Here is a 25,564-nt window from a genome sequence, read left to right as displayed (position 1 = left end):
TATAGAATCTTAACAAAAACGCGCTGAATATGCTTTATTCTCTTTCTTATGCAGTCTAGATAAATTATATATTTAGACCAGTTGCTCTAAGCAATCTCCGGGAACTATCCCACGGTCATCATTTATATAGTTTTTATTTCTGATTTCATTATTGTGCGTACTAATTAATGATCTTGTAGAGCCATCCTGAGTGCATTTCTCTACTAAACACCATCCATCTGTATGCGTCGCCAAAATTTTGACAAACTCACCCCTCTCTATCCTTATTTCATCTGTTAACCTTGGCTTATAACCTTCTATCACAGTGTACACTGTCCCCTCCACTAAATTGTCTAAAAGGTTGCGTTGTTTTGAGCCAGGAGTCAATGGTAGAGGCTTGCTACCAGATATATCTTCCAAATGTTTCACCAATCTATTATTTCTTCTGGCCCTTCTCTTTTTTTTCGGTTGAGACTCTAAAGTTGACTTATTATTCTTTTCATGCTCCGCTTCAATATGAGGATCATGTTGTTGTAGTGTCTGGCTCCAAATTGTGCCATAAATAGCAGAATTAGGGCTTTGCACAAAGTTCGCGGAAGCCTTTTCCTCATATGAGAGAGGTGTAACAATTAAAGAATGATCTGAATTAGAGAGGATTGGTGATTTTTCATTGATTTCTGAGTTTGAATCTTCTTTGTTAACCCTTGAAATAATTTTAAGTCGTTTCAGAGGGAAAATTGGAGTAAATTTAGACGTAGCAACAGACAAGCTGGTTGTTTGATCTTTAAAATACGTACTTCCTCTAAGAAACCACTTAGATAAAGGTGAATCATAAGTCCAACCCTTTTCTGGGTCAACTTCCATTGTTTGTGGCTGTATTTTTGATGCGTCTCTTCCTAGATTTAGTGAAGAAGGTAATTTAGAGTCGATATGATATAAATTGGGAGGTTTCGAATAAAGCAATTTGTCTATGATATTAGTCTCATCATGGCTCACTCGATTGGTACTGAAAGATTTCTGAGGTGTTTGGATATGTTGTGGCATTGGTTTTGAAATTTTATATTGTATCTTAGAAGACATTGTATTACTGAGAGGCCAAACCTTTTCATTTAAGCCACGTGAAGCAACGTCATAAGTTTGCCTTTTGCCATATAATAACTGAGTGAGCCAATTGCCCGGCTGATTATTTCTAGAATATGTGGGTGACAGAGGTCCGCCAGTATTGATCATGACATTCTTTTTGTAGTAAAAATAGCCTAAAAACAAAACAAATGCAAGACAAAAGACGCCAACGGGTATACCTATCGACAAAGCCACTGTAGTAGATGAATTGGATTTGGCTTCTGTTGCGACATATGTAGAAAGTGTAAGTCCCACTTTAGTAGCCGTCTCTGAAGCTGAACCCTTAGCTGAAGTTTGTGAACCACCTATTGAACTGGCCGTACTTGAACTTTTTAGGATACTAGAGGTTGTAAGTGTTCTAGTAAAAGTCGATAATGTGGTAAGCATAAATTCTTATATTTGATAATTATTGTAGCCAGAGACCGGAAAATTTATGTTTCTTTTTAGACAACATCGTAGCTTAATTATTAGCCAATTAATTTTCATGTAGATGGACTTCATTTAAATACTTAACCAACCATTGTCAGCTTTTTTAGCAGTCCATAGCAGCAAGGTTTCAATTTTGTTTCATCTTCGAATTTTTCCGTCATTAAGTCATCTCTCGGACAGTATAAAAAATGGATGTTTCAAGTAAAAATAGTACAAACCGACAATAATAATATAAAATGTTACAAAATAAGTAGGATCATGATGGTGTGGTAGCCTCCAAATATATGGATCATACACTCAAATACTTTTCCATGGTATAATTAGCTAGCTCTGTGTTTCCGCTTTCTTGATATATGATGAGTGAGTTATATGCAGCATGTCTTTTCAGTTTTCTGTCATCATAGTTATTGAGAACCTTGTTGTAATAGAACACAGCTATCGAAGTTAGTCCAATAAGATGGAATGCACGCCCTATGTTGTAGTCCGCTTCTTGCTTTTCCAATACAGAGTAACATTTTTGTCTTAAGTCGTAATAGCGATACAGATAACGCAAACCGTGAAGAATCTGAAAATGCCTGCTTGCCGTTAGCCTTTGCATGGAACGATGTATATGAGCTAGACCCATCAGGAGATTAACCATTGGATCATCTGGAATATCTTTATCTAACCAATTCAGGTATTGAAGTGAGGACAAAAACCCCTTACTAGAATATAGCAATACAGCATAGATGTAATACAGATATGGTGAGCTTTTCCTCTCCGGATTGTCTACCTCCTTATTAGTTATAGATGCTTGCCCATTGACATGAGTATTGAACCTACAACTATCAAATGCTTTCAATTGTCTCAAGAAAAATTTTTGCTGAACCGTCGAACTCAATATATTTAAAGATGATTGTCCCTGAGAAAGACTGTACATGAAGATTTGCAAAACCTTTCTGTTGAATTGAAATTGATTTAATAGGCCCCTTAGATTTTCCGCAAGCTCCTCTTCATCTTGCAATTGTAGAACAATCGCCAGTTTAACAAACTTCATAACTTTTGCTCTTTCAGGATTTTGAACGAAAACATTCACTTCTTGTGCAGTTTCAACAACACTTAAACCATCCTCTACACTTTGAAACTTCGTTAAAGTTAACGAGAGATCCATGAATAATTCAAACCATTGATCGTAAGTTAAACCTCTTAATTCGGTGGTAGACGTTAAAGTAACTCTTTCTTCCATCAACGGTAAACCATCGCCCAAAGGCTCACCTTCTGAAAGCTTAGACAGCCTTTCTAGTTGATAGTCAAGCACTGTATTGAACCTTTTTGTCCTTCTTATAATACCTACAAATTTTTTGGATCTACTTCTAACGAAAAAATTCTTGACACTAGAAAATACATCCACCAAGTCAGAGACATTATCAATCCAAGTGCTGATATCCCTCTCATTACCCATTTTTACACCAGTTTCGAGTTCTTTTAGGCTTTTGAACTTGTTGACGACTTTAGAAGTGATCTTACGTTCTCGTTCAATCTTTTCTCTCTCTAAATCCTGCGGAGTTCTTTTTCTCTTTCCATGAAACTGTCTAAACATACTATCTTCCAATAATGGCTTACTTGATACGTCTTTTTGATTCTGCGTACTTATTGTCGTTTCTGGAACTTTTTCTACACTTCCGTACAGTTCTGCCTCTTGTCTTTTTTTCATTTCTGTAACTTCAGCAAGCATGCTCTTGAAGACGTCGTTATTCCCCAAATGATAGTGAACTTCAGCAAGATTTAATTTATGTTCCAAAACCGTTGGTGCTTGTTCTACAGCTAGTTCGTAATATGTCTTTGCAGATTCATAATTCTCGGTTTCTTTATAGCAGCGGGCCAAATTTTCGAACAACTCGACTGTTCTATAATCAGAGAAGCCCAGTAATGGTTGAAAGAAATCTATGGCTTCTTGAAATTTTTCAGCTTTTGTCAAAGCTAAAGCAGCTTCGAAATGTAAATCAGAAATATCACTGAATGGTTCATCGTATAAGAACTGGAAATGGTTAAGCGCTTCGATGAAATTTTCATTATTTAATCTCAGTAAACCAAGCCTTATTCTGATGTCGATTGGTAATGTGTACGACTTAGCCTTTTCGACATCTGTCAACGAATCATATCTACTATTTTTTATTCTTCTTTCATCAAATTCAGAATCATCAGTGACATCATCCCAGAACGTCTGTAATTCACGATGCTGAATCCATCTTGCACACGATTTAATGGTTTTAATACCTGAATTACTACCTACAGTTAATTTGAGGAACAACTCTGCCAGAATATTTAACGACGACCAGTCAAATGGGATACACTTGAATTTCTTATTTATTTTTTTCCAATTTACATCCGGATATGCAGCCATTTCCTCAATTTGTGAATCTAACTGTAAATCATCTTCTTTCTCTTCATCTTGAGAAAAATCCGCCTCGTTGTTTTCATCGCCTGAAGATTCCAAGGCGTTTTCCGAGGCCTTTTCAATTGCTTCTCGTCTCTTTATGTTTGTGTCATAAACTTTCATGTACAAATCAATGGCATCATTGACTCTATCGTAATCAACATAGAGAATGGCCAGTTCTCGTAAGATATTGGCATCGAATGGGTTATTTTTATACAGTTTTTGGAAACCTTCTAAGGCTTTCCCTATTTGTCCAATTTTTTTGTAAAGTATAGACCTTCGATACAATGCTTCCCATTCTTCATGATTAATATTAATAACTCTTGAAAAACAATAGATAGCTTGCCTATAATGTTCTAGGTCTGCCGATAAGATGGCGACAATTTTCCAAAATTCCCAATCGGAGGAATTAATATGAGCAGCTAAAAACCATGAATTACAGCAGTCATTCAGTCTACCTTGTAAATGATAAATGTCACCTAATGTTTCGTAAGCGGCAAAGTTTCTGGGATCTTTCTTAATGATTTCATTGTAAAGTCTTTCCGCAACGACTAAATCGTTCCTTACAAAGGCCTCATTTGCTTCAGACAGTAATTGAGCTACCTCTGGGTCAAGAACCCTATCTCTCTTGATACGTTGAGTTTTGCCTTTACCACCCTTCTTATCTCTCTTCTTCCTTCTTTTTACTTTGAAATTATTAGCCTCTCTAATAGCATCCATGAAATTCTCTTCATCATCCTCTGACACCTCACCATAATCTGAGAAAACTGCTAGTAGCGAATCCTCATCACTTGAATTATAGCCATCTTCCGCACTGACTCTGGAATAGTCACTTTCATTACTGTAATCGCTAGCAATATCATCTGTTTCACCACCATCGTCGCTACCAATCAGCCTCTTCAAATCATCAATGTTATGGTATAAATGCTCTTCATCCTCGTCATTTGAACCATTCATTTCCACAGAATGATCTTCCTCCTCCTCCTCCACCACAGGTGGTTTTGATCCTTTTCCTCTAGTCAAAACCATAATTCAGAACGTATGAAACACCGTATTCTTCTGATAATACACACTAACTCTCACTTTTAATCTCTTCCACTGTTTACATGTTTTTCAATTCGAATCTCGCCTCTCCCCTTTCGTTATTTAATTAAAAAAAGTATACATATTATGTATAACTAGACATTGCCAAATAATCTGAATAAAACACTCTAAATTTTTACCACGAAGGTGGTCACATACTGGAAGACGTTTTTACAACACATCTCAGGACGTGTCACGAACACTCTTGACGGTTAAATGTGTGATCTCTCTGTCTATATGATTTCACTAGGTAGATTGTGTGTGTTACCCGGTATGAGGCTTCAATATTTAACTGATTTGAAGAAGGGAATTCTATTCATCTGATGAGAAGAATATAAAGAAAAGATATCATTAAGGAGGTCGATCAATAATGTTCTCGGGGTTTAATCCTATTTCTGCTGGGTTTACAAATGTCCCACAAGTATTTGAAGAGTTTTTCAGATGTTATCCCATCGCAATAATGAACGATAGGATCAGAAAGGATGAGGCTAATTTTGGTGGTAAAATCTTTCTTCCACCAAGTGCTTTAAACAAATTATCTATGTTAAATATAAGGTATCCAATGCTTTTCAAATTAGAGGCAAACGAAAATGGGATGGTCACACATGGTGGTGTCTTAGAATTCATCGCTGAGGAAGGTAGAGCATATTTGCCACAATGGATGCTTGAGACTTTGAACGTTCAACCAGGTTCTTTATTGAAAATCACATCTACTGATGTTCCATTGGGTCAATTTGTCAAGTTGGAACCACAATCAGTTGACTTTTTAGATATTTCAGACCCAAAGGCTGTGTTGGAGAACGTTTTACGTAATTTCTCCACTTTAAGTGTAGATGATATCGTCGAAATAAGTTATAACAACAAGACATACAAGATCAAGATTCTAGAGGTTAAGCCAGAATCACAAGCAAAGAGTATCTGTGTTATAGAGACAGATTTAGTAACAGATTTTGCTCCTCCGGTCGGTTACGTAGAACCTGATTATGAAGCATTGAGACAACAAAAGGAAGAAGAAGAAAGACAAAGAAAGGCTAGTCGAAAGTTTGATCCCGCCACTGTCGCACAAGGTTCAATGTCAACAAGAATCAACTATACAGATAAATTGAATAGTACCAAGGAAACATCTGCATTTGCTGGAGAAGGACAAAAGTTATCAGGTAAATCCACTAAAAAATACGTTGACATCAAAGAGATAAATATTTCATTGGATGGAACACCTGCTAGGCTTGATCTTCCTGACGGTCAATTATTTTTTGGTTTCCCCATTGTCCTACCGAAATCCGATGATCAGAAAGATCAAGAGTCCAAACCTGATAGCTTTCATGGACAAGGTCAGTCTTTGAGAAAAACTGCCAAAAGAAAGGTAAATAAAGATCACACTACAGCTAAATCAAAGACTCCTAGAAGTCCTGAGGTGATTGAAATCGATTAGTATATATATAAAATGTAACGTTATAATGCCATAGTACACAAACCAAGGTCTTTTCAAAAGAAAACAAACACGCCCATTATACCAAATCAGTAAAATTTTCTTATAACCTCGGGTAATATTTTTTTTAGGTCAATGCGAATTCTTGTTCTTTCCAGAACGACTTATAACCATTTTTAATGCTAGGGGTAAATCTTCATCTTCATCATTATGATCAACTAATGCTGATTCAATATCTTTCGTTTTCAATCCAGTTAAACTTGGTAAATTTTCTATATCGCTTCTTGAAACTATCGAATTAACCCTATTCCTAAATGTCTTGTAAATCATGGCTTCAGTAAGATCGGGCGTGTGCGTCTGAATACGAGATAGGTGATAATCTCCACTAAAAAGGCCAATTACTTGATCCCCACCAAATGAACTATTGCCTGTAGAAATGTTAGTACTGAGCTCTGATTGATTATCCAAGACAGGTTGCTTTTTATTTTTCTCACTTAGGAAATCATCAAATCCAACAATTGCCTGGGTGGCCCAATCTTCGTAAAGTGGACGAGACAGAAACCCATACTTGAATTCATTGACTCCTACAACAGTTTTAGTCAAATGAATCAGTTGTTCCAAGTATTCAATAACTTCTTCCATGGCGGCACTAGTCGCATTCCAGCTCAAGATTTGCTCTTTCACAAAGACTTCATCCTGTATCGATGATACTAGTTCACGGACCCTATGAATTAAGATCTTATGAGCATTTCGCGTGCTTGGCAAATATTGAGGCAAAGGAATCTTATTTGAAAATGCCTCTTGAAGAGCTCTGAGTGTTGATGTGAAGGATCCAATGACTTGTCGTCTATACTCGTATATAACTGGATTCAATTCGTCTATAATATTTCCTCCTGTTTGCCTTCTAAGAAGTGCCATGGTCTCTAATCTCTCAACAATCTGTCTCTGTAGATAAATAATCTCCGTAAAGATCTTCTGTACTTTTGCAGATTTACCTTTTAATCGAGGTTCGTGCTTTGTTAAAGAATTATAGGACGCTCCACGGCCCAAACCACTCTTTGCAGCATTGACAACTTTTTGAATACTCCTATACCTTTCAATATCGATGCCCTTTCCAACTTCTTTACTATTCATGCCAGCAGATAATAATAACTGGATCTCTGAAATACAACCACAAACAAATGACATCTCTTCACTTAATTGGTCCCTAGCTTTGAGGGGAAACAGTAATAGTTGGACTAAAAGTGCAGCAACCCCACCGTAGCCAACAGCCAAGCATCGTTTGGCAAAATTGACAGCGATACTGCCCCTGTTAGCTGCAGGAACTATGGCCGCTAACATAACAATATAAACAGAGATTATCTGGATAATAGCTGCCTTGCCATATGGAGTACCAATTAAATAGTAAAAACCAGGAACAACACCGGGGATTGTTATAATAGTCTCTAAATAGGGATCACCCTGATGTGGACCTCCAGCATAGTAAGATATAAGTGCCCAAACTGAACCAGCAATCACACCAAAACCACGCAGCCACGTGACCCACACCGTATATCCAACACTTTCTTCCATACTCAAAATACACACGAAACCAATCCAGCCACCATGGTAACTATTATACCAAGCCCTGGCACTGGGCATAAACATAGGGAAAGAAACTAACATCAAGGAAACTGCAACTTGAGTCCCGAATACAGCATGCTTTTTATTTTTCAAGATAAACGAATGTACTGATATTAAATAACGTGTAATGAGACCAACATCAGACTTTAAATTAGGAAATACACGACGCTTTTCTGTGTTGTTACCTCTGTATGTTTCTGCCTTTTGGTTTAGTAGTTCGTCTTCTTGTTGTTTTGGTCTGGCCTTTACCACTTCCGGTTTCAAACCTATACTATTTCCCTCATAGACACCAATGATATCTGTATCTTCATTCAATTTGTCGTTGTTACCTAAATACCATCTTTTGAAAGAGGAGAAATTTTTCAAAAACGTAAACCAAATACTTTTCCCCCGTAGCCAGCCTTTATTTTCTTGTTTAATCCTGTATTCAAAAGTCAACTGGGTATCTTTCATTAATTTTATAGTAGCGACAGCGATGGATTTCAAATTCATTAAAAAGGATGAAAGTAAGAACATCTCATCGCTTGGATGGAGAGATTCTCTCTCAGCATTAAGTAACTCATTTTTAAAGCTTGTTTCAAACTCATTCAGTGAATTTTTTAGCAATATAATTTCTTGTTTAAAATTAGTATCTTTTGAAAAATCCTTCTTTTCAGTAATTTTGGTCCTATTATGCTCACCAAACATCTCACAATAATAAACTTTCTCAAGATCAACATCAAACGAATAAGCGAGCATTATATTGATCTTATAAAGAAAGTCATCCATGGTCTCATGTAGTTTATGAATTGGTATTTTCGATTTTTTTAATATAGTTAAGAGTTTAGCAGCATCGATTTTATTGATATTCTTATCAGGTCCTAATTCTAGACCGTCAATATCTTCTGTGGCTTCTCCATTGCCCAAAAGAATGTACTCTAATTGACAAGCGTTTATCAAACTGTTTAAAAATGATCTGAATTCTTTTAAGATAGAAATAGCATCTTGTAATCTAGCTGGTGGAACGTAAGAATATGATAATTCGAAACAACACTCGTCCAAAATAACTTGAAATTCTGCTATTTTCTTATTGATGGATGTCTTTAAACCCAATAACTTAGCCAAGGGAAGCGGAGCCTGTTCATACAATGGCTCTTTGTTGTCATCAATAGTACTTAAAAAAAAATTTACTATTTCATTAATATCCTTGTGTATTTCATTAACTGCATTTACAGCGACATTACCTAAGTAACTTGAACCAAATTCAGGTAGTAGAAGGAAATCCACTACGAGGGAAAGTGCGATTCCAAAATAAAAAGGAACAGTATAAGCTTTTGCTATTGCACGTGCTCCAGTATCTAATGAGGTTAATAAAGCAAAGTGTACTACTAAGAATAACGGAAAGACAATAGCGAAATTGTGTTCATTTACTGACTTAAACCAGCCATGTCCAAATAACATGAATGTTTCAAAAACGGCTAAAATAGCCAATGCAGCTCTATAGTTTGTAAAATTCTTCGATAATTGTTCAGCTTCAGAAAGCTTATTCCACGAATCGCCCAGGCATAATTGTGCTAGGACTCTCGCTAGTAATGAGTAGCACAATCCTAGAACTAAGCCCGTCAGACAGTTTAGTACCCCCTTAATATGGCCACTCACTCGTCTCCCAGGGTGAACAATGACAGAAACCAACGGTAGGAATGATGGTTGATCACCTAATCGGTCTCTGACAGCCGGAATCAAAGTAAAAATGAATGCTAGCGTACTATTTACTGTACATCGGAATATTCGTAAAAGTAGTATTTTATCACGTGGAATGTAATAGGTCCAAAATAGTTTAACAAACCGTCGCCAAAAGTTCTTCAAACTACTAGCACTTCTCGTGTTTGGCATAGCAGAATTTGAACTTAATTTTGATGTAATTGAAGGGTAGAGATGTCAGCTATTACTTATCTTCATATGGGAAAACCCCCCTCGCCGCTCAGAAATGTCCTGCGACCTAGCTAATCAAGTTACTAAGTTGCAAATTTCAATCAAGAAACCTATATGATTATATCGTCATAGATTTAGAAGGTTGCTTGTGAAGTGCCTATATAAACGTTTCTTTTTATCTGCAAACTGGGTAATAGGAAAACCAAGACCTCCGGGCAGATGTTTGGAAAGCGAAGCTTTCGCAGAACTTCGTGCGTCGAGCTCTGAGGGCGAAACTCGAAGGCAACTGATCGCCGGAAAGGTCCGAAAAGAGTTCTATTATTTGATTTCACTTTGATTTTACCCCGCCATTTTCTCTGTGAACATTGTTAACATAATAAAAACCAACTATGTGCCTGTTCCTCAAATGTGTCTACACGGCATGAATTGTTGCGTCAGACATGTCAGTGGTTAACTAGGTTTATTATTTTAGTGCCTATACGTCCCTGCTAAGAATAGTAGCTACACCAGGTAGCTTTTTAGTTAAAAGCTCAAAATAGCAAAAAAAATGGAGCATAGGAGAGACCCTCATCCAGCATGATTTGTTTGAGTTGAAATAGTTGCGTATATATAGGTTAAACTTGTACAAACTTAACCATTGGTACATCGTCGAGTATATACACCATATAGTGTCGGTTATCCAGTGGTCAGCAAAAAAATAAAACAAAAACTCATTATAAAGTCATTTGTTGAATTTTAAAAGCTCACTTCTTCTGATCGCTATCACCTCTATTCCCTTCTGTATATCCCTGTTTCTCATACTCATTTCCTCTTCCAAAGTAGGAACTTGCTGTCGAAGCTAATTCTGAGAACTTACCGTGCCCTTGCTCCTCATAAACATCATCTTCGTTTTGGCTAGCTTTTTGAGTCTCAGCACCTCCAAAATAAGAGGACGCTAGCGAAGAAAGGGTTGAAAACGTTCCAGCATTGGCATGTTTGAGACTTTCACCACCATAAAAAGCCGTCGCTAATGCAGCTAAAGAACTTCCACTCATTCCGCCACTTGGGGTACTTGCAAATACGGAGGCTAAAGATCCAAAGTTGTATCCCCCAGTTCCTTTCTTATTTGACGATAAGACTGTAGTCAATAATGCGAGTTTTCCCAGTTGTGACTTTGCTGAACCGTTACTACTGGTCATCATAGTATTTATGAACGATTCGCCAAGGCCTCTATCTTCAGATCCCTGCGCTTGATGTTGCATTACATGGCTGCCTATATGACTGACTAAAGTATCAATTCTGGAGCTTTCGCTGCTGGAAGGATTCGAGTTGGCTGCTTTGGTCAACCTAGCAACTGCCTCATGATGATTTCCATGTTCCAGAAAGTATTCTGCTTCATCAACTAGAACTGTAGAAGACATCTTATCCTATTTGGGCTCTTGTTTAACATTATTCAATTGATTAAAAGACCCTCCTTCTGACCTTTTATTATATTGCTCATCTCATCTCAAAGGGTACGTAACATACTCATGTTTTTTTTAATGCCATTGAAAAAAGAAAAACAGATCGAACTGTGTTTGTATGGTAAAGGCCTTGGCAGGTACAGGTTTTTAAAAGCTTAACAGTGGCTGCAAGCTGATAGGAATAAGCAATCAAGTAAGTGAACTAAGGTATCATTATAGAGGAGTGATGTCCAATACCCTTGACAAGTATCAAGAGAAAATTGGTTGTTTCATACAAATTCCAAATATTGGAAGAGGTCAAGTAAAATATGTAGGTACCGTAGATGCGAAACCAGGACACTATGCAGGTATTGATCTATTGGCTAATATTGGTAAGAATGATGGTAGTTTTAATGGTAGAAAATATTTTGATACAGAATACCCGAAAAGTGGTCTGTTCATTCAATTGAACAAAGTTGCTAATTTGATTGAAAACGCCACAATTTCTAGAAGAAATACATTATTACCTCAAAATGAACAACTTTCACGTAATAACAGTCTTGGAAGTGTGAGTAAAAATCAAAAATCAAACGTATTAGTAACGCGACACTCATTAACCGAACAGAAATCACCTACTCCCGTTAGAACCTCTAGAACCTCGAGTAACAGAAATGTACAGATTGTGTCAAATATTGACTATAGATTACAGGATCATAACGACGATCTTATGGATATAGACACACCATCATCTGCACCTCGTAGCACAAACGAAATTTTTCAAAATATTAATGTCATAAGAGAATACGAATTGAAGGTAGAAAAGCAACAGAGAAAGATAATAGAATATGAGAGGTTGTTAAATGATCAGAGGATCGTTCTTGAAGAAATACAGCCAACAATAGATGCATGTGAAAATAATATTCGTGAAATAGAGCAAGAGAGAGATCAACTGAAGGCTCAATTGGATCACGAGCGTGAGCAACAGAAGAAACAAAAACAATATTTCGAGACAGAGCACGAACAGTTATTAGAAGTTGTTACTCAGCTTCATCAGGAGATAACAGAGAACGAAAGGCGCATTGCTGAAGAAAAGAAGCAGCAAGCTTCCGCTGCTACCAGCACCACTACTAACATAGAGCTTGAAGCATTGAACCAAGAGTTGGATGAACTAAGAAAGTATAAAGATGAAACGGAATATGCCAAAAAAAAATGGGATAAAGAAAAGGAGCAGTTGAGAATGCACAATGAATCATTGAGCAAGGAATATCAAGCTCTCAATAAAGAGTTACTGAGCATGTCAAATAGTAGTAATTCTGATGACAAGCTAAAAAAAGAGATACTCCAACTGAAAGAGGACCTGAACTTGGCGCATAATAGAATTGATGAGCTTACAAAATCTACAACAAATACCGGTGCCCTTCAAGAACTTCAAGAAGAAAACATACCCCAGTCATTGCCGTTATATGAACCGGAAAAGAAAATCGATGCTGCTGCTGGTAGAAAGCTTTGGTGCGTTTTATGTGAAAAATCTGGACACGAACAGATTGATTGTCCATTCCAATACGGAGACAATGCATGCAGTAACGATGCGAACTCAAACGAACCTCTCTATTTCTAAATATGTACGGTATAGACTCGCATTATTACAATTCAATTAATATTTTATTAGATTTTAATATAAAGCTTTGACTTCTCTTGCTATCTTTTACTCGGTTTGACATTTCATGCGTAGCGCGAAATTGCGTATATCGAGAATGAGTCAATGAGTCTAACAAAGTTATCCATATTTATTGTAGTACATCAGCATATATAAACTCTTCTTGCTTTTGATTGTATGTGAATTTGTGATCAGTGTTACCATCATAAACATACCACAGAATAAACGAAATGACGTTCCCTATTTTACCAATATTTGGGAAAGACATTGACAATGTTTTAATAGACAAACCTTTTTTGAAATTAGCTGGTCAAGCAGTATTAGACGCCTCTGAATTTGCGACAGACGCTGACATCTTAGCTGCAGCTAAGAAATGTAGTAACAACTTTAAATCTATTTCCATTTTCTTGGATTCTGTGGAACAATTCAATGAAAAAGAACTCATAAATATTTTAAACAACGGAGTTGATAAAATTTACTCTATTAAGCAAATCACTTTTGAGTCTATCCCGCCTAGTAGACTTGTTAGTAACATCCCAACCGGCTTGGCTAGGGCAGATGACATGTCCCTCGATGCCTTCAGTGAAGCTGTTTTATCTAAGCTGAAGAGTGATAGAAAGGATGGATTGTACACAACTCTGGTTGTTGACGAGGCCGAACGCTGCCTTGGTTTAGTATATTCCTCAAAGGAGTCAATTGCATTAGCTATTAAGAAAGAACGTGGTATTTACTTTTCAAGGTCTAGAAATGAAATTTGGGAAAAAGGTGCCACTTCAGGCAATACTCAAAAATTGATCTCTGTTGACTTAGATTGTGACTCTGATGCTTTAAAGTTTATTGTCGGTCAGGATGGAGTCGGTTTTTGCCACTTAGAAACTGAATCATGCTTTGGAAATTTCAGTTACGGTTTGGTCGAACTCGAGAAGACTTTATTAAACAGGTTGAGTAATGCTGTTGAAGGTTCTTATACAAGACGCCTTTTCAGCGATGAGGAACTGTTAAATGCCAAAATTAAAGAGGAAGCTGAGGAATTGGTTGAAGCCAAGGGTAAAGATGAAATTTCATGGGAGGCAGCTGATTTATTTTATTTTATAATGACAAAATTAGTTTCCTGTGGTGTTTCATTAAAGGATGTTGAAAATAATTTGAACATGAAGAATCTTAAGATTACAAGAAGAAAAGGTGATGCTAAACCTAAGTTTTTGAAGAAAAAAGAGGATTCAATTGTGGAAAAGAAATTAAAAATCGATACTTCAAAGGATGAACCCGTCTTTCTACAAGTGGTAGAATCAAGTGATATCGAGGGTGTTCAAGGTGCAGTTACTAGACCAATCCAAAAGACCTCTGAGATTATGCATCTTGTCCAACCTATTATCGAGAATGTCAAGACTAATGGTGATAAAGCCCTCCTTGAATATACAGAAAAGTTCGATGGCGTGAAATTAACAAGTACTTGTATCGAAGCGCCAATCCCTGAAGAATATTTCGAAGGTTTGACCGATGAAATGAAGAATTCTTTGGATCTCTCCATTGAAAACGTTCGTAAATTCCACGCTGCTCAACTACAAGAGGAACCTATGGTTGTTGAAACTCAACCAGGCGTTGTTTGTTCAAGATTTCCGAGACCAATTGAAAGGGTTGGTCTCTATATTCCAGGTGGTACTGCTATTTTACCGAGTACAGCATTAATGTTGGGGGTCCCGGCACAGGTTGCTGGCTGCAAAGAAATTGTATTTGCCTCACCTCCTTGTAAATCGGATGGGAAAATTTCACCTGAAGTTGCGTATGTGGCTTCAAAAGTTGGTGCATCCAAAATTGTTCTTGCCGGTGGTGCTCAAGCTGTTGCTGCGATGGCGTATGGTACCGAATCTGTTCCAAAGGTTGATAAAATATTAGGTCCAGGTAACCAATTTGTCACAGCGGCTAAAATGCATGTACAAAACGATACGCAGGCATTATGTTCGATTGATATGCCAGCGGGTCCTAGTGAAGTTTTAGTTGTTGCCGATGAAGATGCAGATGAGGATTTTGTCGCCAGTGATTTGCTTTCACAAGCTGAACATGGTATTGATTCCCAAGTTATTCTTGTGGGTGTAAATTTGAGCAAAGCTAAGATTGACAGAATTCAACAAGCAGTTCACTCCCAGGCACTAGAATTACCTAGATTGGAAATTGTGCGCAAATGTATCACTCACAGTACAATAATACTGTGTAAAAGTTATCAAGAGGCAATTGAAATGTCGAATAAGTATGCTCCAGAACATTTAATCCTACAGATCAATAATGCGAATGACTACGTAAAGTTGGTAGACAATGCCGGTAGTATTTTTGTCGGTGCTTACACACCAGAATCATGTGGTGACTATTCGAGTGGTACAAATCATACATTGCCTACCTACGGTTATGCAAGACAGTACAGTGGTTGCAACACTTCTACTTTCCAGAAATTTATCACTGCGCAAAGCATTACGCCAGAAGGTTTGGATAAAATCGGCAGAGCAGTGATGTGTATTGCCAAGGTTGAAGGTTTAGATGGACACAGAAATGCAGTCAAGATCCGAATGAACAAATTGGGCCTTCTACCAAAGGTCTGACCGCTTGTGGGTTGTGTAATATTATATACAAACGATAGATAATGTTAATGTTCACTTTTTAGATTTAGCACTCCGAGTAGAAAATTTCGGACTATTAATTAACTTCGAAAATGAAATGGGCCAAAATGAGATCAAATTATGAATAAGTTCCCCCATTAAAGAAGGAAGAGAGACTGGCTAAAAGCTATCAAGACTGGGAACTGTTGGAAAGGTTTTATAGTCACGTTCATAGCAAGTGAAAATCATGATAAACTTATCCTGCAATTTCAGGGGTAATTCTACCACGAATATTAAGTGGTTCATTCGGTTGGCTAGTAACGATAATAATCAACACATGCTGCTACCGCCTTTGAAGCTTTACAGGAGGATTTTACGATCACACAGGAACTTGTCACCGGTGCAGAAATCTATTGGTGATTCGTATGTCAAGAATGAGTTCAGATTACACAAAAATATCGATAATCCACTACATATCGTGGGATTTCTTACTAGCTGGCAGGATTACTGGCACATCGTGAGTAATGGAGAATGGCAAGAGGGTACACTCTCACAACAAAAACTGGAAAAAATGTCAAAGGAGCAAGTAGTGCAATTGTATGAGTTAATGAAAGAAGCTCAACGACTTCATGACACGGTGAAAACAAATGACAACCCTCAAAATGGAAAGTAGATGATTTATAACCAGCTATAACTACATGCTCAGGCATTGCATTATCATTGGTGGAACTAGCGACATGTAATGAACTTCGATAATGTTATATGAGGCAGGAAAATCATTACAGACGGATCCACGCACATGAAAAAAATTTTAATACTAAAGAGAGTGCATAGACGATGCCTACTAGCTATTCGTGACGAGACAAGAGAATAGCGATCAAGAGAGTTCAGAATGGTCAAGGTTGATAGTATGAAGAATGGATTTCTCGTGATACCTTTCAAATTACCGAAATACAAGTCAGTAGAAAAAGTGTTGAACAAGAAAGATGCATATCATTATATGTTCTTTAGAAGGCATGAAAGTAAGAACGAACAGGAAAAAAATTGTTTATTTGTTGTGAATATTCCATTATTGACCAATCTAGATACATTAAAAGGGATTATGAACAAGATTTGTGCCTCTAATGACACAGTTTCACATATAGAAGATTTATTATTCAATGATGAATTCGGCCTTCAAGAAATAGATTTATCCTCACTCACGTCAGATTTAATGGCAGATTCTAGCCTAGCAGAAAAAAGATTCACTCCAAGAAATACAGCATTATTAAAGTTTTTAGATGAACCAAGTCTGAACAATTGTTGGAATTCCTTAAAAAGATATTCTAAAAATAAACCTGAAAACCTTCTTGAGTGGGCTTATACTTCTCCATCCATTTCCACATTCGTTAGTTTCTATAAACCTTTAGATATTGATTATTTGAAAGAAAGCGTCTACACACACCTGTCACTATTCGAACAGCGGGAAGAACAAGCACAAGAAGATATTCAACGCTCTTTAGTTGATGAAGACGGTTTCACCTTGGTAGTAGGTAAAAATACAAAGACGTTGAACTCTATAAAGAAAAAGATATTAAATAGGAACCCACTATCGAAGCATGAAAGTAAGAAACCAATACTTACTACGGTAGATAAAAAGGCAAAGAAAGATTTCTATAGATTCCAAGTTAGGGAACATAAGAAGCAAGAAATTGATCAATTATTAGCTAAGTTTAAGCAAGACCAAGAAAAGGTAAAAATAATGAAAGCTAAAAGAAAATTCAATCCATACAAAAATAATTTGTAATTTTATAAAAATGTATACCTAACACTTATTATAATCTCCCACCAGGGGTAAGATTACCATTATCATTAGAACTGTGATTATTGAGATTACTCATTGGCACTTCTTCAAAATCACCTTTTCGTCTTAACATGATTGATGGATGCAATCCCTGTTGTTTCAAATTCTTGAAGATGATTACTGGCTTTTCATGTAACTCAAGAATTCTTTCTTGATCTGCATAACAAAGAACAAGTACATACTGCTTCCAATCTTGGTCATTTAAATTGTGTCTTTTCATAGCATTTTTCAAAACTCTCTCACACGAGTCTTCCTTTGAAGCTCTCAACTGTTTCAAGGGCTCGTTTGTTGCTACCACACTGGCAGACTTGCTACTATCCGGCAAGGATTTGACAACGGCAGTAGCAGTACCTATATGTGTCGCGGGCGTATGTGCACGTTTCTGTTCGAAATAATCACCCTGCGTATGTTGTATGGGAGAAGGACTAGTCTTCATAACTTCTAAGACATCCATTCTCAATTTTTTATATTGTGATTCATATTCCTGCAGTTTATGAGATAAGGTTGTATAAAGATTTTTCAGTAATACATTGATATTCTCATTCTGTTCACTTGCTAAATCGGCACTCGTATCATTTAGTTTATTTATAGAAATCTTCAGTTTGATTGCCAGTTTTAAATTACTATCACACAGATCTTTACAATCATCTAATGTTAAATCTTTCAATATACTACCAGACACGTCATTTTCCACCAGGCTTAAGCATAAAGAATTGTCGTCTGGAAGTTTTAGTGTTGATTTACACCATGACACGACCTCATCGACGGTCCAGTTTGCATAGTCTCCATTGTTAATTTGGGATACTGGGCTTTCTGACATATATCTATGTACGATAACTTCTGCTCTTCTAGATGTGAACTCTCACGATGAATCTTTTTATCATCTTCCTATAGTTTCATCTTGCACTATTTTCATATCGCTATAGAGACATCCCAAAGAAAAAAAAAAATCATATCGTTACCAATTCTAATGGTAAGTACTGTTCTTAGAGGCTCTAATGCTTCTTAACAAGAGGGTAATTGGATGGAATAGCATGCTTACAAGTTTCAGTTACACTATATCAAGATAAGTCTTGCGGCGATTGGGGTGAAGTATGAGAATTAGAGCTACTTTCCAGCATTAGAATTTACTGAGACTCTTTTGTGTTTTGCAAAATGATGCATGTTATGAATTGTTCGGGTGGTTTAGCTGTATTTCAGCCTTAGAAGGTGCTCTCGTCACATGCATTTCACTGTACTTTCTAGACTCACTTGCCACTCTCTACGTCGATGTGCTGCGTTTCCACTCTTGCATATTCACAAACAAAACCATTGTTGGCTACTATAAACGGCACATAGTATGCTATCTTCAGTCCAATCATTCTACACCACTTAGAACGACGTGCTGAAATATATACTCAGCTACTTTTCCATCCTGACAAATGAGTCGGCTTCACTCATTACTACCGTACTGTGACAGAATGGCAAAAGAATTTGTTTCTCAAATACTGCCAATAATGCTGTAAATAGCTCTTGATTGTCGCAGACGATATCCCTTGGCCTTTCTCCCTCTTATTCTGAAATCAGCAACTGTATAAAAAGATATGATAAAGTCATCGCTCAAGAGATGAGAGTGAAGGGGAAAACAAAAATTTACATAGACACATCGGTCAAGTAGATATATGCTCTCTAGAAGAAGTGTATTGCGCTATTTAACTTCAATCAGATCAAATAGTATTATTCAAGTGAGAACTATGTCTACAAATGGTGATGGCAATAACTGGAATCCCAAACTAACGCCTGAGCAGTTATCAATCTTGAAATATAAAAGAACGGAGCCACCTAACACTGGTAAATACCTGAACAACAAGGAGACAGGCATTTATTCATGTGCAAACTGTGACGCTCCACTATACAAGAGTGAAACAAAATTTGAATCAGGCTGTGGTTGGCCCTCCTTTTATGAAGAAATCAACCCTCAAGCTTTAAAATATATCAAAGATAATTCAATGGACATTCAAAGAACAGAAATTTGCTGTAACAATTGCGGCGGTCATTTAGGTCACGTTTTCGAAAACGAAGGCTGGAGCAAATCGCTAGGTTTACCTAAAGATGTTAGACATTGCGTTAACAGTTTGTCATTAACATTTAAATCAAAGTGAAGAGAATATGTGTATATATGAGTATATATCTACATTCTTACTTCATGATGATCGGTTACTGGTATATATACAATTTCATCATTTTTAGATTTCGTTTTGATCACCAAATGGGTTAGATGAGGAGCCCTTTGTTGTATTGGCATATATATCTGTCTCAATATTACGTCTTGGAGCACTGCTTGAGACAGTGTTGCGGCTTTCGTCCATGTCATCACTGTCATCAGTTTCATAATTGTTTATGCTATCATCATCGTAACCTTCATCGTCATCATCGTCATCTCTCACTCCATCAGTACCTTCTTCCCAACTTCTTTCATCAAATTTCGTTAATGCTTCAACCAACTTATCATTTGCATGGATTAGAGACCCTAGGAACTCTCCCTCTGTGACCAATTGTAAGTACCTGAGTACTTTTCTTCTTATATCTCTGGCCTTCACAAATTTTTCAGTTACTTCTTCATCATCCATTGCATTCTTACCTGCAGGTAATGTAATTAACGAATTTTCCAGCGCAATAGCAGCTGCAAGTGCATTACTTAAAGTCAAACTAATCTTCGGAGACTCCTTCTTCAAGTCAATAGGAGGTATCCTGTACAGTTGATCCGCAGTCTTCGGTTTCTTGTAATAGTTCATTGATTCATCAGCGCGATCATTTAAAAATCCACGTCTCGAAGTTGATTTATTTTTAGAAGTTTTCTTACTACTAATGTTATTACTATAGTTCGTTCTTACTTTTTCACTTAAATCCAATATACTTCTATAGCAACGAGAACGATCCAGTCCATTATCTAAAATGTAATCATTCCATGATATAAGGTACTTATTACAATTTTTAACAACTCTTGAAGAGTATGGTTTACCCTGGCCATCTCTTTTATTCATGACTTTCGCAGTAGTTACAACATCCAATCTCTCAATTAGCTTATCATCATTGTAAACTGTGGAAAACTTGATACCTTGAGAGATCAACATGTTCAATAAATCGAGAGATCGGACCTGCTGCAATTTTGATCCATACTTCAATTTCTTTCTAATAGCTCTAGCAAGTTCCTCTTGATTCAAAGTGTACTGATAGTCACTCGAAGCGTCCTTTATCATACGGACCAAGCTAGGTAAGTTACTTTCCAGTTCATATTCATCCATTGTGACAACACGATATACAGTCTCTGTAATTGCTGTGTGGGGATGATCCACCAAAAAACCCATTTTTTTCATTTTGACTTTTTATTAATACTTCAACCTTCTTCCAACGTCGTACTGGATCGTAGTGATTGACTTGTTGGTTTATCTCTATGCCCTTTTAATTGCTAACTTCCACACTGTTCCTTTTAATCAGTTGATTTTACTAGCTTATCTTCCGGAAGCGGGAGGGTAAAAAGAATGAATTAGGGTTTGCAGTCAGGTGCCCGGAGTTTAATTAGGGCTTATCCAGCCGAAAAAAGTCGGGCCACTTTCCTGATTGGGTAATTCGATATCCCAATTAGTAATCGGCAAATCTTTAGGGTGTCAGCTGACTAAAAATTAAGAGAACGATTTAATGCTAAATGGGTGAGATTAATAACACGATGATTACTAAATGTAGCTTGAACTTTTTAGTATAAATGCTTCCAAGATTTAGTAATAAGAATTGTAGTTCTGCAATAGGGATAACCAAAATAGCTACTCAAAGAATCATAAAGAGAATGGTATCACAGGAAACAATCAATCACGTTAAGGACCTTATAAACGAAAAGGACGTCTTTGTCGCATCAAAGAGCTATTGCCCTTATTCAAAAGCTGCTTTGAACACACTTTTCACAGAGTTGAATGTACCAACTTCAAAGGCTCTTGTTCTGCAAGTAAATCAATTGCCAGAGGGATCAGACATTCAAGATGCTCTTTTAGAACTCACTGGACAAAGAACAGTCCCAAACATTTACATTAAGGGTAAGCATATCGGTGGAAACGATGACTTACAAATTCTGAAACAAAGTGGTAAGTTAGAGAAATTATTGGAAGGTATCTTAGAATAATTGAATATAAATGTGACTTCTATATAGATATTTCGTATATTTATTTTCTATAAGTATGAATTAAATGCATTTTGAGCCGTTGAATAGTATTGTAATCCATGGAATTGTGTCTGTGGAATCAACTTTTTTGATGCTTTATCATTATTTGGAGCAGTTGCAACCGCTAGAATATATGACATCGGTAATATTTGCGGTTCGTCATCTCTTTCAATTAATATCCTTATCTTATCACCTGTATACTTCAGATCATCTAATCTCTTTATTTTCCTCTGTTTAAAGTCACAAATTACCATCAACAATTCTAAGGTAAAGAAGGCATCGTTACCTGCATTATGCAAAAAGGAATGGGGTATTTCATATAATTTCAATATTTTACCCAAATTTGAATATATTTCACCGTATAACAATTTATGAATCTTTTCTGTGTCTATAACAGTGATATTTTTCATAAGGTTCCCAGTTAAATCAAAATTGATTTTTTCAGTTGGGAACTTTACACCTAAGTCAAGCAACCAGTTTATATCTTGCTTAACGTTATGTCCTACGATAGATCTCTTCCATGTAAGATCTTCTTGAGTTTGGGGGATCATGTAGAAATCAATTAAATTTTGGATGAAATTGATTGATTCTTTCAAAGTTAATACAATAGATTCATTGAGTAGATAACAATCCTTATAATCACAGATATATTTACTATTTCTGATATGAAGCGATTCTTTAATAACAATGTGATAATTTTTGAAAATTGGCATGACTGAATCAAGATTCTCCCTTGGATCATAGATCGAAATGCCAATCTCCGTAATAATGTCGTTTTGCATCTCGAAGGCCTCAATATCAATGGAAAATAATATTGCTTCCTTCATTGATATTATTCTGAAGGCATTTTTCAAATATTCAAAATTTGATGACATAGGTGGTGAAAACACTTTTGGATAATAACTGTTCTCAATGCTTTTAATAAGTTTATTGTACCTATCTAGCTGCTTATAATTCGACTGTAAACCCTTGATATTAGTTTCATATTTTGTATTAATAGTTTGCAATTTTTGTTCTAGTAGCAAGGCATCACTGTAGTCATCTATTTTCAGTTTCTTTTCCAGAGTTTTCTTCAAGTTATTCAATTCTATTTTAAAATTTGTCTTTTCTGCCTCGATGCTTATTTTCAATTTAGTCAATTTAGAATCCACATTTCTCTTTTTATCGTTACAGATAATATCTATGCAGTCATCTGAAAGAGAGTCGTTTGATTCTTCCACCCATTCTTTAATCCTGATCCCCACGGTGTTTTTCAATTCCCTCTTACTCAACTCAGCTCTCTGAGACCATTGCGATTCCAGTTGTGAAATATATGCATTAAACTGTTTCAATTTGTCAACATTCATATCGTATGGAACATTACGTAAATCAGAATAGTATGCATCACTACCCAAGATCGAAGAGTCCCTTTGTTTGGGCTCCCAAGACAGCTTCTCTGTCAGCTTCTCTGTCAGCTCCTCACAAGATCTAGTATAAAGCTTCTTGGCAACTTTCGTACTATGAAAATCGTCAGACAAGCCTTTAACTTTAATCGGAACATCGAACAACTTTTTCAAATCCGATGACAGTGGGATATCAACAACAGCACTCCGTGTCATACTTTCTTTTATGTGATAAACTGTCGCGATTTACACTATTGTTGGCAATACTGCTGCTCGAGATGTCTTTCATTAAGCTTCGTCATTGCTACTCGACAATTTTCAATTACGTGACAAAGCAGTAGAAACCCGCAAGACGAAATGGAAAGATTGAATTTGACACAAACAAAAAAAGCAACGTGCTTCTGGGTCGGAAAATAATTCCTGCAGTAAACCCTAACTGTGCCCGGACTCAATTTGTGCGTAAACCTGAAGCTGAAGAACTTTAGCCCTGTTTCTCGAAAAGATAGCCCTAGAAAACCCTTAAGAGGGTAACAGATTCTGCTACCACTAGCCGGGTAAACGCGAAACCGAAGAGCCAAGATTTTTTTTTATGAGTTTATAGTGCGGTGTGCAGATTTACCCACGCAAAACGCAAAATTTTTCAGATTTAGAAAAAAAAAAAAAAAAAACGCTCATCGCAGGATGCAATGGCCAAAAATTAGTTGATTTATTCGATATTAATTCATACAGACTTTCTTTTACTGGATTATAGATTGGTAAAATAAGATCACCCAATAGTCCATATACCCAATTGTGATGTCTGTAGTAACTGAGAATACCCAACCTGCTGTCCAAGAACAAAAGGAAGAAAAGAAACCAATTACTTTGACTCCGGCTCCATTACCAACTAATTCACCATGGAAAACTGTTAACACTGAAATTCCTGTGACTAGTATCTCTATTAAGGATTTGGACTCTTCCAAGAAGAAAGTTAGAGCTCCATCTCCTTTTATCAAGACCACTGCCTCCACCAAATGGGCTCCAATAAAGGCTTCCATCGTTGTCTCTGGTAATAACAACAGAAACGGTTCGAACAACGGAAGAAAGACAAATAACAAACCAAACAATAAATCTAATAACAATTCCCAAAGAAGAAAAAAACAGCAACAACCTATCAAGAAACAACATCAAAGTGACTCTACGACCAAAGATTCTGAAAAATCTGAAGAAAGATCAGAATTATCTGGCCATGAAGATGAAAACAAAGCACAACAAGATGATTCCTCTGACACTCAACTACAGAGACAAAATAACAAAGCTCAAAGAAGATTCAATAATAACAGACCAAATTCCCCCCTGGGTCACAACACTAATAACAACCAAAATGGCTTCCAAAGAAGAAGATATCACAATAATAAAAACGAATTCCATCCACGTTCTAACCACCGTAATAGATTCCAACCACAACAAATGGCTCAATTACAATCCAAATTCTATCCTTTCCAACCAGCTATGATGGCTGTCAACAACATTGCAAGACAATTAGAATACTACTTAAGTCCTGAAAATTTAACCAACGATAACTACTTGAGATCTAAACTTTCAAATGAAGGTTACGTCCCACTATCTCTACTTGCTAAATTTTACAGAGTCGTCAACATGTCCTTTGGTGGTGATGCTAACGTCATCTTAGCTGCTTTAAGAGAAATTGTCTTCAATGAAAACGCCACTGTCGAAGTTTCCATCGGTACTTTAACCAAATTGAAGCAAGACGAAGTCAAGGAAACTGAAGAAGAAAAAAAAGTAGAGCAAGAACAAGAACCACAAGAACAAGATCCAGTTGAATCACCATTAGATAAATATTTCATCCGTAGTAAACAGTGGGAACAATGGATTCCTGAAACTGTTGAAACTGAAATTAGCATTGAAAACACTTTAAACGGTGACGCATTAGATGAATTCATGATTAAGGTTATCCCAGTCCCACAAAGACCACAACAAACCCAGTCCCCAGACCAAGAACAAGAAATCGAACAAGAGAAAGTCGAAGAAGAACAATCCGAAGAATCTGCTGCCACTGAAGCAACTGATTAAATAGCACCATAGACCCTTCTATCAAACTTTTTTTCTTAATCATAAGCATTCTTACTTTTTTTTGTTTTTTTTATTTGATGGCTCACTTTTATTACAATACTCAATGCAACATTCAATCGAAGCAGTCGACAACACCATACTCATCAATATTTGATCATTTGTAATGTATAAAATAGTAAGAGGAGCTCATTATTTTTGTATAATAGAAAAAGAAGCTCAAAGTAAACAAATCGTGAACTATAAAACTAATATTAATCATTCTCATATAGCACTAAAATATATATAGAATTACAAACTTATAGTTTTTTTTTCAATCATCACCTATTTATTACTGACGTTTTGTTTATATCTGGCAAGCCGATGGAGTCTTAAAACAGTCAAAAATTTAAGGAAAAAACAGTTAGAACAACGAG

The 25,564-nt window shown here is 36.5% G+C and overlaps 15 protein-coding genes across 15 annotated transcripts; 8 read left to right on the top strand and 7 right to left on the bottom strand.

Annotated features, from left to right (window-relative positions):
- Positions 1-72: 72 nt before the first annotated feature.
- Positions 73-1,488, bottom strand: FUS1 (Fus1p; the record flags this gene model as incomplete). The annotated part of the gene is made up of 1 exon (XM_003956781.1): positions 73-1,488. The coding sequence occupies one exon, from the start codon at positions 1,486-1,488 to the stop codon at positions 73-75; it is 1,416 nt and encodes a 471-aa protein (XP_003956830.1).
- A 331-nt stretch (positions 1,489-1,819) lies between these two features.
- On the bottom strand, positions 1,820-4,975 carry TFC4 (transcription factor TFIIIC subunit TFC4; the record flags this gene model as incomplete). Its single annotated transcript, XM_003956780.1, has 1 exon — positions 1,820-4,975. One exon carries the CDS (start codon positions 4,973-4,975, stop codon positions 1,820-1,822), a length of 3,156 nt encoding a protein of 1,051 aa, XP_003956829.1.
- A 424-nt stretch (positions 4,976-5,399) lies between these two features.
- On the top strand, positions 5,400-6,461 carry UFD1 (polyubiquitin-binding protein UFD1; the record flags this gene model as incomplete). Its single annotated transcript, XM_003956779.1, has 1 exon — positions 5,400-6,461. One exon carries the CDS (start codon positions 5,400-5,402, stop codon positions 6,459-6,461), a length of 1,062 nt encoding a protein of 353 aa, XP_003956828.1.
- A 129-nt stretch (positions 6,462-6,590) lies between these two features.
- Positions 6,591-9,953, bottom strand: KAFR0D00450 (uncharacterized protein; the record flags this gene model as incomplete). The annotated part of the gene is made up of 1 exon (XM_003956778.1): positions 6,591-9,953. The coding sequence occupies one exon, from the start codon at positions 9,951-9,953 to the stop codon at positions 6,591-6,593; it is 3,363 nt and encodes a 1,120-aa protein (XP_003956827.1).
- A 782-nt stretch (positions 9,954-10,735) lies between these two features.
- On the bottom strand, positions 10,736-11,392 carry RNQ1 (prion domain-containing protein RNQ1; the record flags this gene model as incomplete). Its single annotated transcript, XM_003956777.1, has 1 exon — positions 10,736-11,392. One exon carries the CDS (start codon positions 11,390-11,392, stop codon positions 10,736-10,738), a length of 657 nt encoding a protein of 218 aa, XP_003956826.1.
- Positions 11,393-11,660: 268 nt separating this feature from the next.
- On the top strand, positions 11,661-13,031 carry BIK1 (Bik1p; the record flags this gene model as incomplete). The annotated part of the gene is made up of 1 exon (XM_003956776.1): positions 11,661-13,031. One exon carries the CDS (start codon positions 11,661-11,663, stop codon positions 13,029-13,031), a length of 1,371 nt encoding a protein of 456 aa, XP_003956825.1.
- A 269-nt stretch (positions 13,032-13,300) lies between these two features.
- On the top strand, positions 13,301-15,664 carry HIS4 (trifunctional histidinol dehydrogenase/phosphoribosyl-AMP cyclohydrolase/phosphoribosyl-ATP diphosphatase; the record flags this gene model as incomplete). The annotated part of the gene is made up of 1 exon (XM_003956775.1): positions 13,301-15,664. One exon carries the CDS (start codon positions 13,301-13,303, stop codon positions 15,662-15,664), a length of 2,364 nt encoding a protein of 787 aa, XP_003956824.1.
- Positions 15,665-15,908: 244 nt separating this feature from the next.
- SDH7 (Sdh7p) lies at positions 15,909-16,334 on the top strand (the record flags this gene model as incomplete). Its single annotated transcript, XM_003956774.1, has 1 exon — positions 15,909-16,334. The coding sequence occupies one exon, from the start codon at positions 15,909-15,911 to the stop codon at positions 16,332-16,334; it is 426 nt and encodes a 141-aa protein (XP_003956823.1).
- Positions 16,335-16,553: 219 nt separating this feature from the next.
- On the top strand, positions 16,554-17,447 carry RRP7 (Rrp7p; the record flags this gene model as incomplete). Its single annotated transcript, XM_003956773.1, has 1 exon — positions 16,554-17,447. The coding sequence occupies one exon, from the start codon at positions 16,554-16,556 to the stop codon at positions 17,445-17,447; it is 894 nt and encodes a 297-aa protein (XP_003956822.1).
- A 28-nt stretch (positions 17,448-17,475) lies between these two features.
- On the bottom strand, positions 17,476-18,324 carry STE50 (Ste50p; the record flags this gene model as incomplete). The annotated part of the gene is made up of 1 exon (XM_003956772.1): positions 17,476-18,324. One exon carries the CDS (start codon positions 18,322-18,324, stop codon positions 17,476-17,478), a length of 849 nt encoding a protein of 282 aa, XP_003956821.1.
- Positions 18,325-19,237: 913 nt separating this feature from the next.
- Positions 19,238-19,645, top strand: MXR2 (peptide-methionine (R)-S-oxide reductase; the record flags this gene model as incomplete). The annotated part of the gene is made up of 1 exon (XM_003956771.1): positions 19,238-19,645. The coding sequence occupies one exon, from the start codon at positions 19,238-19,240 to the stop codon at positions 19,643-19,645; it is 408 nt and encodes a 135-aa protein (XP_003956820.1).
- Positions 19,646-19,729: 84 nt separating this feature from the next.
- LSB5 (Lsb5p) lies at positions 19,730-20,851 on the bottom strand (the record flags this gene model as incomplete). The annotated part of the gene is made up of 1 exon (XM_003956770.1): positions 19,730-20,851. The coding sequence occupies one exon, from the start codon at positions 20,849-20,851 to the stop codon at positions 19,730-19,732; it is 1,122 nt and encodes a 373-aa protein (XP_003956819.1).
- Positions 20,852-21,327: 476 nt separating this feature from the next.
- Positions 21,328-21,657, top strand: GRX1 (dithiol glutaredoxin GRX1; the record flags this gene model as incomplete). Its single annotated transcript, XM_003956769.1, has 1 exon — positions 21,328-21,657. The coding sequence occupies one exon, from the start codon at positions 21,328-21,330 to the stop codon at positions 21,655-21,657; it is 330 nt and encodes a 109-aa protein (XP_003956818.1).
- A 47-nt stretch (positions 21,658-21,704) lies between these two features.
- GFD2 (Gfd2p) lies at positions 21,705-23,294 on the bottom strand (the record flags this gene model as incomplete). The annotated part of the gene is made up of 1 exon (XM_003956768.1): positions 21,705-23,294. The coding sequence occupies one exon, from the start codon at positions 23,292-23,294 to the stop codon at positions 21,705-21,707; it is 1,590 nt and encodes a 529-aa protein (XP_003956817.1).
- A 579-nt stretch (positions 23,295-23,873) lies between these two features.
- On the top strand, positions 23,874-25,151 carry SRO9 (Sro9p; the record flags this gene model as incomplete). The annotated part of the gene is made up of 1 exon (XM_003956767.1): positions 23,874-25,151. One exon carries the CDS (start codon positions 23,874-23,876, stop codon positions 25,149-25,151), a length of 1,278 nt encoding a protein of 425 aa, XP_003956816.1.
- Positions 25,152-25,564: the final 413 nt, after the last annotated feature.

This window comes from Kazachstania africana, chromosome 4 (assembly GCF_000304475.1).
Source record: "Kazachstania africana CBS 2517 chromosome 4, complete genome".
NCBI lineage: Eukaryota > Fungi > Ascomycota > Saccharomycetes > Saccharomycetales > Saccharomycetaceae > Kazachstania > Kazachstania africana.
The sequence above is the reverse complement of the archived record's forward strand: the minus strand, read 5'-3'. Positions and strand labels throughout refer to the sequence as shown.